The sequence below is a fragment of the Xiphophorus maculatus genome, chromosome 16, assembly GCF_002775205.1.
Source record: "Xiphophorus maculatus strain JP 163 A chromosome 16, X_maculatus-5.0-male, whole genome shotgun sequence".
Classification (NCBI taxonomy): Eukaryota; Metazoa; Chordata; class Actinopteri; order Cyprinodontiformes; family Poeciliidae; genus Xiphophorus; species Xiphophorus maculatus.
Window position 1 is genome coordinate 12,065,575 of NC_036458.1, and position 12,099 is coordinate 12,077,673.

Sequence of the window (12,099 nt, forward strand, 5' to 3'; positions counted from 1 at the left end):
GTTTTACTGTTGGTCTGTTTGTCACTTATTGCAAGTGATGAAAGGATGATGACATATGATGCAACTTACACATTAAATCCAGCCATCCTCTCCAGATTTGAATCATGTTTTTGTTTTATTCTGCTGGGGGATGTAAACTGTGTGTGTGTATAATATTTAGACTTAATAGGTAAGGCTACAAAGACAAATGGCTTTTCAAAGATTTTTTGTCTTTTACCCTAATGGCAGCGCTGCAGCCCACAATGGACGCTTCTAATGGCTGATATGAATAGTGTGACAGAAGAGAAGAGTTGCTGCACATCACTAATACTGATAAGATGAGTCATGATTTTGTAATTCTCAAAGGATAGCAGTGGGAGGCCAATAAATCAAATAGGGATGCATTTATGGTGATGGGAGTGCCACCCTGCAGTAACCTGGCACCATTTGGCTCCCTCCCTTGTACAAAAAATTGATGTATTCTGTTCCTTAATCACTTATCCTCTTGTAGTCTTTAAGCAGAAAGCCTTCTTAGAAAATTAAGAAGAATGATTAATTGTTAAAGCAGACAATGCAGAAAACATCACAATGGGCAAGGTTTGTCTCCTAGTTTGGGGAAGGTGCTTTGCAGTTCAGTGCAGCGTGCATGTATTAATGCGACAGGACAGCTCTAGGGGGCAGGCGGGCAGCGCTTCAATCGTGCTGCTGTCTAGACAACCCCCATTAAAGTAGCTCTGCAGGGACCGGGCTCTTTGAATAGGAGAAGGAGAGACACATGGTTAAACACCATGTGAAAATGGGCAGCGTCCATTTTGATCTGCCCGTGGGCGAGAGGTAGGTAAAGGTGGATAGACAAGTAAATCCAAGGGAATAAAAAGCCTTTATTACAAGCCATAAACAAGTCTTGCACACTTACTGGCAAACCTGACAGGTAACATCAGATTGCAGGCCTCCAGTGAAGATTTGGTCAATGATGCAGTTACAGTGATTTGGATTGTTGGTCTTCTTCCCGTTGTCATCTCCTGCCGGAAACAGAGAAATCTGAAAAACTGGTTCGACTTCTTTCTCAGTTTACACTTCACCGGTAGAAGTATCACTTCTCTACTTCAATACTCTCAGGTTCTCAAAGAAACCATTATTGCCATGTCTGGAGGTGAGTGAGGCTGACATCACACTGCAGCAGGGCCTATTTACATTCTGCATACCGCTTACTACCCAATTCCCTTGGTATAAACCATTGTTAGTCTCCTTCAGTACGTTTCCAATAATATCAGGTACAACCTTCTTACACTTAAGACTACCACTATACAATTTTCTATGCAAACTATTCTCTGAAAATCGTGTTTTAGGATGTCAGAAGAAATCAAGTCATGTTTTTATTGTACAACCGAAAAAAACATTTAATTTGAAACAAGGGTCAGAGGGATTCAAGCAGAGCTTACTTATTGTGTCTCCTTTGCAGTGTCGATGTAGAACATCCAATGCTGCAATAAGGAACTCGTGGGCATCCTGCTGCTCATATCCTGCGAGGTGACGTGCATGAGTCCACACCAGGTGCAGCAGCCGAAAGGGAATGTGGGGCGAACGGTGGCCCGAGTAAAACTGAGGACACAAAGGAAAGATGCTTAGTGCTTTGAAAATGTCTCTTATTTCTTCACCTTTTGTCGTGTTATGGTTGTGTTATGATTAAGCGAATTCCTCTGGACCCATTGTTATAGGGTACATCAATATGCCGGTTTAAAGCAATTGATTTTAGCTCCCACTGTATATTTATATTTAGTGTTGTTGGTTTGCTGAAAAAGGGAAACTTTGTCCCAGTATCAAGTATTTTACAACCTCTGACCAGTTTAGCTCCATCCATGTTCATCCAGCTTTCTCATCCCTGCAGAAGAGAAACGTCCCCACAGCATGCTGCTGCCACCATCATGTTTACCAATGAGGACTATGTGTTTTAGGAATAATTTATTCATAAACACAAATAGCACAGACATTCAATTACTGAGATCATTAGCTTTTTATGTGATTTACTCTTTTTTTTTTTTTCCAAAATACAAATATAAAGCAAGGGCACACTGACTATTAGGTTCACACAATCACTATGATCAGAATCCACTTTAAGAGTTTAATTTACATCATTTTTTCCATCCCCACCACTCCAATGCATTTTAACAGATCAATCAACTGAGAAATGAGAGAGCCCTGCTAGTCTGTGTTGTTGCAAGACTGCAAAGGTGTTGAGATGGGGGTGGCAAATCAACTCATAATACTTTAGAGCGCCACTTGCCATCTGCGGGCCTGTATGTATGCTGCAAACAGAGAGGATGTAGGAAGACAGTTAGGCAGTGTGGGAGAAGACAAGCTACCCATTACGTAATACTTTTAAATCGCAAGATCTCAAAGTACATACTAAGTAAAAATAGTTTGCTAAAATAACTGGAAAAAGCTGCATGACATCTAATTACTAATTGGTACAACAAAAAATTAACAGGGCTTCCTTTTCTTTCATTTCAACAGCTGCTCATATTCCTTTCGGGCAACATTTCTCCTCCTCTCCCTGTCTGAGTGTAATCCGCTGCAAAAGGCTGAGTCACAAAATCCAAAAGGGAAAAAAAATAAAAAACATGGTCCTTAAAAGTCCCAGATTACGGCTGCGTGAAATAATTCTTCTTTTCTTACTTAAAGTTAAAAGTTCACAAACACCTCCTATAAGCAAGCAGTGCATCATACCTCCTGAAAAAGCTGCGACATCTCACACACCAGACAGGAGTTTGATTGCATCTCGCACTTGTGTCTGTCTGAGAGAAAAAAGTCTCGCAGCAGCGGTGTGTGTGTTAGGGCCTGGACGATACAGTTCATGAAACACGTGTTGCCCAGGTTTATTAGCCCTCGTAAACCTGCAGGACGAAAATACAAAAACAGAAGTGTGAGAACGACATGGCAGGGAAACTGCACATATTTGACGTCATACTGCTGGAGAAGCGGGGGAGTTTAACCTGTAAGCATTTATTTCATTTAGGAATCAGATAGGTAGCTCAAAAACAGTGTGATACTGAAGCTGGCTTTCGAGCTGTAGGTGTAGTAAAGGCCTATTTCATCGCTTTTTTGTCATCTGTGCTAACACAAATACACTTTACTTTTCATATTAACATTTGCAAAAAAAACATTTCACATTTTCCCCTGGACATCACAGTTTAGATTGCGTTAGGACATGCTAGGTGAACTGTGACCCTGTGGACTCTGTGGACGTTTCCACTCACGTGTGTTCAAATGTTTCTTGAAACAGTTTAATTAATAAATGGCTTGTGATTTAATAATATGGTTTTGGTTTAGATGTCCAAGCCAGCAAACCGTGTGAATCCTGGAGAAGACCACAAAGCTGTGAACAATTCATTTAGCGTCCTCCTCTGATGGCCGGTTGAACAGGTGGAACACAGCCAGGTTCTGGGTGCGATCCAAACCGAGTAAGGTTTGGTGCTAGAGGAGCGTGCTCAGTAAGATGTTAAACACTTTACACTGGTTCTGGCATGCAAACTGTCCAAACAACACACAATCTATCAGTCAGTCAGGCTGACCAGTTATTCTGTCTAAAGATTTGAGGGAAAAAAAGGTCCAAAACGGATAAAACAAAATGACCTAGAGTACAAGAAAGCAACAGATTGCTGTAAAACAGTAGCTTCAGTGAATAACAGAGACAAAACGAAGCTTGTGATGCGCTTCTAACTCAGAACACAGAGTTCTGCATCTCGCTGTGCTTTGCCTGTGGGGTTGCTCTGTGCAGTTGACCTTGAGTATTGCACTTAAATGCACGACTAACCCCAAGCGCACTTGCACAAAAAATACAAAATACCATGACAACTCATAACTGTCAAAAAATGAAAAACTGTTCTGGTTATGATACGCAGGCTGAACAAGTGCGCTCTATTGCCTACCTATGGTACAGTTTGTAGTGATTTTCCTTCGCTTTGGATTGTGTCGTAATAACTCTAGCTCTCTCTTAGTCGGCTCCCACGTTGTGTATTTCTCCCCAATGCCTGTTGAGCACACAAGAAACAAAAATATGACAGCAGTGAAATATTAAGACAAAACGGACTAAAAAGCTGCCTTTGTGTTTCCTGAATGATATAAGCAGAATGATATACCTTGCAATTTCCAGGCCTTCCTCTGTTCCTCTTTGGCAATCTGTTCCATGTCTTTGTCGTATATGTAGTCTTGACACACAAAACAGTATATTCCACCGTATAATAAGTCTATTGCTGGAAAGAAAAGAAAGGACATTACAAATTCATTATAACATATTTTTGAGTTTGGGGTTCAGGCAGATAAACTTAAAGGAGAAACTCTCCCTACGTCGTCTTTAAAAGTGAAAGTTTCAAAACTACTACAAATCTGTCCTAATTTATTTAAGCATCCTGTATTTTTGTTTAGATTTTCCAGCTACTAAAAATGTGCAAAATAGATAAGTGAACAAAGATACAATAGTAAAAAAAAAAAAGAAGTTCTAAGCAGCCTTCTGCCTCAGCTATATTAGAAGGCCTCCAAACTTCAGCTTGACGAAAAATTTTAACATTCATCTTCAAAGTAATATAATTGACATTGATTTAAAAAGTAGAAACATAAGAACATGAGTGGAAATACTATAATCTTCGCCCTCTTAGTGTATATCCATGCTTCAAACTTAATAAGTAATACATCTGATTTTCATAAAGATGATCATGTTTATGAAAAAATGTGTTTCAGTACCATGAAACTAGTAATATTGGTCAAAGTTCACCAGAATCTATTTGTGATCACATTACATAAACTGAGTAACTATGAAACAGCAGCAGTGATGGTATAGGCATACTTGTTTCACCTCTCCCACCCATGTACTAACACATACGCCACCATCTTCCATCCTCCAAGTCCACAGCAACAATACCTCAGCTCTGTTGCCATGACAACCTATTTTTAGTTTAACTGGACGCATTTCTGTTTTTGGCACTACCCACACTAAGAAAGTAAGCTTCAGCGTTATTCAGAAACCTTTCAACAACCGAATGTGCAGATTTAGGACAAAAAGAAATGCAACACAATGAAGTGGCGATGGAAGAGGAGAATATATTGACTACAAGAACTTCACTGACAGACAAAAATCGATTACTTTTCCTCACCTGAGCGAAGCACAAGAACAGCGAATGAAAAGATTGGAACATGAGGGGGAAAAAAAGTTGATGTGAAAAGGGCTGAAGATCTGAAGAGATCTAAGAGTGAGGCTGTTTAGAACAAACACGTCGAAGCAGCATGAAAGCAGCCCTAAGAGTGAAGCTGCCATCAAGCCGTTTTGCACACAGGGGAGATTGGATTAATTTGATTTGAAGCAGAGATGAGCAGAGGGCCAATGTCAGAGCAGCTTCTGTGTAGCTCAAAGCTAATTAACACCATAACCATTCACTTGAGGTATATGTGTTTAACCAAACTGTTAAGCAGCATTAATTCAATTCAAGCTGTTAAAGACAATAAAGTAAGAGTATTGCCCCTATGTGTTAATTTGCCTACATCAGAGTAACATCTAAATCTTAGACATTAGCATCTTTTTAACACAATTAGAATGTTCGTATAAAGCAAGGCCTTTGGAAGATTTAGTTTCGTTTCTTTAACCTTTCTTTAATCTGTTATTTTAAGATGTGCTCTATTTACTTGAATGTAACATCACTGACTTTGGCTGTTCCTCTGCAATTGCAACATGAGATTTAGAAGCAGAAGTTATAATTATGATACTTGAAACACCTGTTAAAACGTTAACATCTTATTGCACCATACAGTAGTGGAAAAACATACGTAATATGTGAACAAGAAGGCACAAATGTGAAGAATTAAAAAGGAAAGGTTTAAAGAATCTAAGTATCTAGTAAAACCTGTTTCTCCTGTGTTCAGGCAACAGACTGCGATGATCATCATATGTCTATTAATTGGAGATTTCTTTTAATTCAAACAATTTAAAAAATTACTAACATTTCACAAACAGTAAGCAAATTGAGTAAAAGACAGCACAAACTTGTATTAGTTAGCCCCAATACCTGTAATGTGCATTAAGTCCTTTTCAAAAGAGGCAAAAACAAATCGAGTGGGAGAAAAATAAATAAATAAAATTTTTTACTTGTGGTGCTAATGCATTTTTAATTGTTTCCACATTAAATTTCATTGATGGATAAAAACAAAGACATATAGCCTGTTTTATAACTTCTGGAGTACCAAAGTTAAAATGCCTTTAACTTTAGAGTGCCAGGGAGTGTTGACGGTGTACCAATGGCTGACAAATAAGACATTTTTGGGACAATGAAACATTTATATTAAAATGCCTTTTGTAACTGCTGATTGGGCTCGCCCAATCCCAAAAAGCTGATCAGTATAGAAGATCTCACTTCAGATGGCACTGAAGACTAGCCTACCTTTTGACATCATATCGGTGAGAGAAATAGCAACAGTGTAGTACAAAGACATCACCAGAAGCAACAACATGAAGACAACACTGATTACTTCAAATAGAATGTACAGCTTCATATCAATAAATGACAATATTACTGGAAAGTTAATTTATTTCAGTAATTCAATTCAAAATGTTGACTCATGGCTAATTAAAAAACAAATCCCACAAAAATCTGAACCTTATTAAAAAGGACCATAAAAAGTTATTTGAATTGAGCAATTAGTGAAATTTAATAGAGAAATGTTAAAAGCACTTCAGCGTGTGGCAGTTGGCCAATGGCACCTCTAAGGACGTCATCTGCATTACATCTGCTGCTTGTAATCCTTTTTCTGCAAGTTCTTCCTTTCTTTAAACTTTTTATTAATAGGGTAGTGTACAGAACTCACCCAGAAGATTTAACTTAATGACATTGTGTTGCTTACCATCATTTTGGAAGGTCTCATTCACAGTATACTGGAAATCTGCAGAGTTGGCGTTTTAACCCGTGATTGTATGTAATACATTTATTTAAAACAACATAAAAAAAAATTAATAAATAAAAAAAATAAAATAAACACCATTGGTTGTGTGAGATATTATACATTTCTGAAAAACTGACTTTAAGGAGTTTAATGTAAAAATTAAGACATAAAGCCATTAAATTTATCAGTGAGTTTAATGTTTTTTATAATGCTCTATTTTACTGACATCCACCAGTATGTCTATATGAAGAGTCGACTGGGAGACATCACAAGATAGCTGAGAAGCAAGCACTGCATTTGTATATACAGTGAAATCTGACATTCCTTAAATTGGATTGGGAACATTGGTCTCATGTGGACACCAACATAATTTAATACTAGTCTGATATAATGATGGCTCATTCTACAGCAAGACAGAAACAAAAATGCGAAGTAAACTTTCAGTGTAACTCTGTTGAATGTGGTAACTTCCAGAAAGTATCTATTGTAAAACATATTGTGGGCAGTAGTATGTATGGAAGAATGGGTCACTTACCTAGATTGTGTCTTTTGCTTTTTGCGTGTTCGTGAATGTGTTTCTTTGTAAAACAGCCAAAAAAGACGCAGTAGAGACAAGAGTGGAGTCGGTTCAGGTGGGCGCCACACATGTGACAGATGCACGACTTGGCCTGCAAAACAAACAAAAAACAGGGAGGATGGGGGTTTGGATCAAAACAAGGGAGAGAAGCTAGTGAGTGAGAGTGAAGGAGGAGATAACAGAATACTCATGGTAAGTGGGAAGTATACAGAGAGGAACTGTTTGCCAGCTGAAACAGATTTCTATCTTCCAGTTGCTCCCGTAAACACTTCAGAGAACACATTGCTTGAATAAACCTGACATGAAAGCAGACTGACGACTGCTCTGCCTGTTGACAAATCAAATACAGTCGAAAAACAACATATTTCCACGAAGAATCTTTCACTCTCCAAAACACACAGACGATGATGGGATTTACTGCTTGGCAGGCGCACTGCAAGAGATGAGCAAGATCTGTCTGAGGCAAACAGGCACCACATCAGCAGTGGCTGTGTGCGCGTATGTGTGTGGGTGATAGGTTTGGCTTATATCGTTGAAGCAATCTGCAAAACTGTGCATCTGAAAGCTTGACACTACTGGCAAACGTGCCGAGAGCCAGTCCAAGTCCCGTCAATTCCCATTGCGTTCAGCAGTACAACTGTTAATGTGTACAAATGTTGCAGAAAGACATGGCAAGTTGTTAAATACAGTAGACATTGCTAAATCTTCAAATTAAACTTCAAATTAAGGCTTATAAGAGTAGCATAAAGACATCTGTGTTTTTGTGTTCTCTACAGTTTTATGCCAATTATCCTTTTTAAGCACATTCAGAGTCATGGTAGAGCAGAAAAGTCACCAGAATGTCTGCTTTGTAAGGAAGAAAGAGGGTGAGAACTGAGGAAAGTAGGTGTGAAGCAGGTGAAGATGCACAGAAAAAACTAAATCTGATACAAGCCAGTTATCATCTCGTATCTCAGATATCATCATATCTCCTCGTTAGTACAGTGGTGAGTATCCCCGCCTGTCACGCGGGATACCGGGGTTCGATTCCCCGACGGGGAGTGAAGTTTGTTTCAGGTCCCTCTTGAAAATGAGATCTTAAATAAAGGAATATTATATTATCAGTTACCCATTACTAATAAACAGTGGAAATTTAGTGCAAGATGAACCTGCACCCAAAAACATCTAAAGCTTTTGAAAACAAGCTCAGTGAATCTGCACAGCATTATCTACATATTGTTCACTTTTGTCTAGAGATACAATAGAGTAACTAAACTCCATCTGAACATCAACCCTTGGTATAATGGGAAAACAAGGAGTCATCCCTTTCATCCTCTTCTCCGTGCATGATTCAAAAGACATAATTTAGAAAATCAACTGTACAATAGATATTTCTCTTTGATAGTGGTAATTACCAATCATTTAAAAACTCTAAATATTCCCTCAAGATTAGCAAAAAAAACCCCAATATCTCCAAAATAAGAGTTACGTATGTTCGGCAAGGAAATTCATAGATTAATTTGCTGTCTTCATGAAGAACTAAGGAATCATCGCCAATGGTTCATCAAGTTATACATTTTGAGTAGTGGAAAAAGTGAGGTATAATCTGTCTTTTACAACGAGAAATGCTGCATTTCTTTTTAGTTGATTTTTACATGCATGTGTCTCAGTCTCATAAAAACCACCAGTGTTGCAAAGATTCAGTTTTTTGACTTATGGCTGTTCTGTAGAAAATTTGTCTCATTTTAATATAACTGATTCATTAAGTCAATTGCATTTTCAATTAAACAAAAAAAAATTAAAATAATGTAATATTCTTAAAGATAATCGCATGAAAATTAAATTTTTCCCAATTTCTATTGTTTTTAATGGTTAATATTTCCACAAACCTTTTCATTTTGACTTCATCTATCTTTATTATATATGAGAGTTTTTGCACTCAAGATTAGATTTAAATTATTATATTAAAACCTAGTTTAAAACATCGTTTCCATGCTAATACCATATATTTGATAGAGGTTCTTTGTGTCAATGTTTCTCCAAATCTCATTTTGCCAAAGTTGCAACAGTGTACACAAACCAAAGTTTTTTTTAATAGGAGATGCAAATTACAATTGTATAATTTATAAAAAATGTATAATTATATTAGAAGTGTGCGCAACAGAACTGAAATCGCCATGGGCAGAGCTGAGATTCTCACACTTGACTTGAAATTAGGGATGCACAATATATCCTCATCAAAAATTTGCAGCAGTATAGTCAGAGGAAGGAGTTGGCCATGTGGATTTTATTTGGACATGTAACAGTGATTGTGGGTGATTTTAACTGAAGCAGAGAAGTAATATCAGTTTCTCAAAGGTGTAAAATATAATAACACTGGTAAATATAGATTAGTAGCCATAATAGCAATGTTAACACCAGATATTGATTTTAGCACATTTTCATTTTGGTACATTCCTAGTTAATATACCACAAACTCACTTAATAGTATTATCAAAATATATCTAAAAAGAAATATTAAAAGCAGTGATTATTTCTGTTCTAATAACATTGTCTTTAGGATTCAACATTATCTTGACTCGTAGACTTAAGTTTTAAACATACACAAACTTAAGTAAATAGTTTTAGGGCTTATGCAGAATTTGACTTAAATCGCACTACATAGAAATTGGATTTTTGGGGGTTTTTTTTGGCTCTTTTAACACATTAACCCAATGCACAAGTATAAAAAGAACCAATATTAGCAGGGTAATTAGCAGTGCCATTTGCTCCGAGCCTGTACTCAGCTGTTAAACAGCTTACTCAGTTATTTTAAAAATGTTACCACAATAGCAGAGATGGGCAGAGCAACAGTACATAGTAGAACATAAACACTGAGGGTTTTGTGATCAGAAATCTTTCCAGACAGCTAAATATGTTTTTCTTCTGTGCATGGTATGGAGACATTCACATTCGAAGTGATCCGATTGCATTGATACTTTGGCAAGTGAATATACTTTAGGATGGTTTTCCTCACACGCCATCAGGGGTGGCTTGAGACAACTGCATGCATTTGTCTGAACACAGTATGTCCAGGAACATGTACATTGGCTACCCATTGACCTGAGGTGACACCACTCAGGCAGCAGTTTCTTGCACCACGCAACCAAAAAGCAAATGTCAAAAAATATGTACGTGGACACAAGATCAATTTATACACTCTATACACCTGAAGAGTAGTATGATATAAGCAATTCATATTTAAAAAGTAAAAGTGTGAGAATCTGAGGAATTCTGGTGCGTTGTCAAAGTAATAGAGGGCTGATGTGGGCAGTTTATAGTGTAAACAAGCTACTACTTATGTAAGATTAGCACAACTAGTTTGCCTTTTTTAACACTTTACCTCACAACATGCATGTTTATGTTTTTCAGCTAACATTTTGTATCTACATCTTCTTTGAATACTAAAACCATCATAACACATGAAAAATAACATTAAACAGCTTCATAAGTTCATTAGAACCAACATCAGTCAACATTTATATCTTGTGTTAAATCATGTTAATTCTTATTTGGCTGTAGCGCTGTGAATAAAATGATAAATGTAGGTGATTAAAATTGTAAAACCACTGTGGCAGAGTTTTGATTGTGCTTTATTCATTTAATCACAGTTCATCATACTTCTTTTAACACATTAACCCAATGCTAATGTGCTTAGCTACCCATTAACGTGATTACTCTGTTTGACTGAGATATGTTGAAATTCATGACCGCTCTTCACCATGTGAAGCCTTGTGAGAGTGCTGCTGTAAGCTTTAATGTACATAAACAAGTGTGTTCAGTACGCAAGTTCCTGCACAATTAATCAAAACAATTGCCTCTATGAGATCAGTCTAAAATAAATGTTGCAAATTAGTTCATAGTGTTAAAGATGACACACCTCACTGAACTACATGTTAGGTCACATTTTACGTACAGAGGCGTACAGAGGCTCACAGAAAAGCTCCCAATCTGGTTTGTATATCGGTAAGAGGCATGGATTGTAACAACACTGCAGTTGAGTGGATATTTAAGTTCTTTAACACTAAGCTTGGTTTTATTGAAACTGGCTAAACAGTGACTCAAGCAAAACCAGAAAGAATTAGTGGGAAAAAAAAAAAAAAATTCTGGAGGACATAAAACATGACATTCAATTCATCAAGGAACATGCCTGCATCTGTTAAAAGTAAAAAGAGCAAAACCGTAAACGGGTGCTTTCCACTGCCTGTCTAAGTGCATCATTCCAAAGCAGTAAGACTACTCATCCCTTTTCCCCTCCATGCACCACAAGTCCAAAACAAAAAAGCCAGTGAGTGCCACGCCTTGCCCTCCTTCTTATCTTCCTTTACACCTCTTCAGAGAGCAGAAAATCTATCTCTGCCTTCTTCCCCTGACAATGGTTCAGTGGCCATCTCTTCCTCAGTTTCAGCAGTCCTGCCTCTATGTCTGTGCCGGGGGCCTTTTAATGTTCTATTAGATCGGCTATTGATCAGCCGGTAGCTCAGATTACTGAGACCAGGTAGCAACCTTCTGTTCATACTGTGTAACTCTGCATCCCATTTGGGATGCTCTCTTTGTGGTTGAACAGCTCGTTTCAAGAGCAGAAGAATGAATTTACA

The 12,099-nt window shown here is 37.6% G+C and overlaps 1 protein-coding gene and 1 non-coding gene across 3 annotated transcripts in view; one reads left to right on the forward strand and one right to left on the reverse strand.

Annotated features, from left to right (window-relative positions):
• The window catches only part of LOC102218873 (ubiquitin carboxyl-terminal hydrolase 22), a 29,225-nt gene that overhangs the window by 7,835 nt on the left and 9,291 nt on the right, over positions 1-12,099 (reverse strand). For both annotated transcript variants that reach the window (XM_023348939.1, XM_023348938.1), the window contains 6 exons: positions 7,442-7,574; positions 4,119-4,232; positions 3,909-4,010; positions 2,707-2,873; positions 1,422-1,581; positions 896-1,001 (listed from right to left, as the gene is read on the reverse strand). In XM_023348939.1, coding sequence (XP_023204707.1) covers positions 896-1,001; positions 1,422-1,581; positions 2,707-2,873; positions 3,909-4,010; positions 4,119-4,232; positions 7,442-7,574 — 782 coding nt within the window. The remainder of the gene's footprint in view (positions 1-895; positions 1,002-1,421; positions 1,582-2,706; positions 2,874-3,908; positions 4,011-4,118; positions 4,233-7,441; positions 7,575-12,099) is intronic.
• Positions 8,453-8,524, forward strand: trnad-guc. Its single transcript has one exon. It is a non-coding gene; the product is annotated as a tRNA-Asp (tRNA).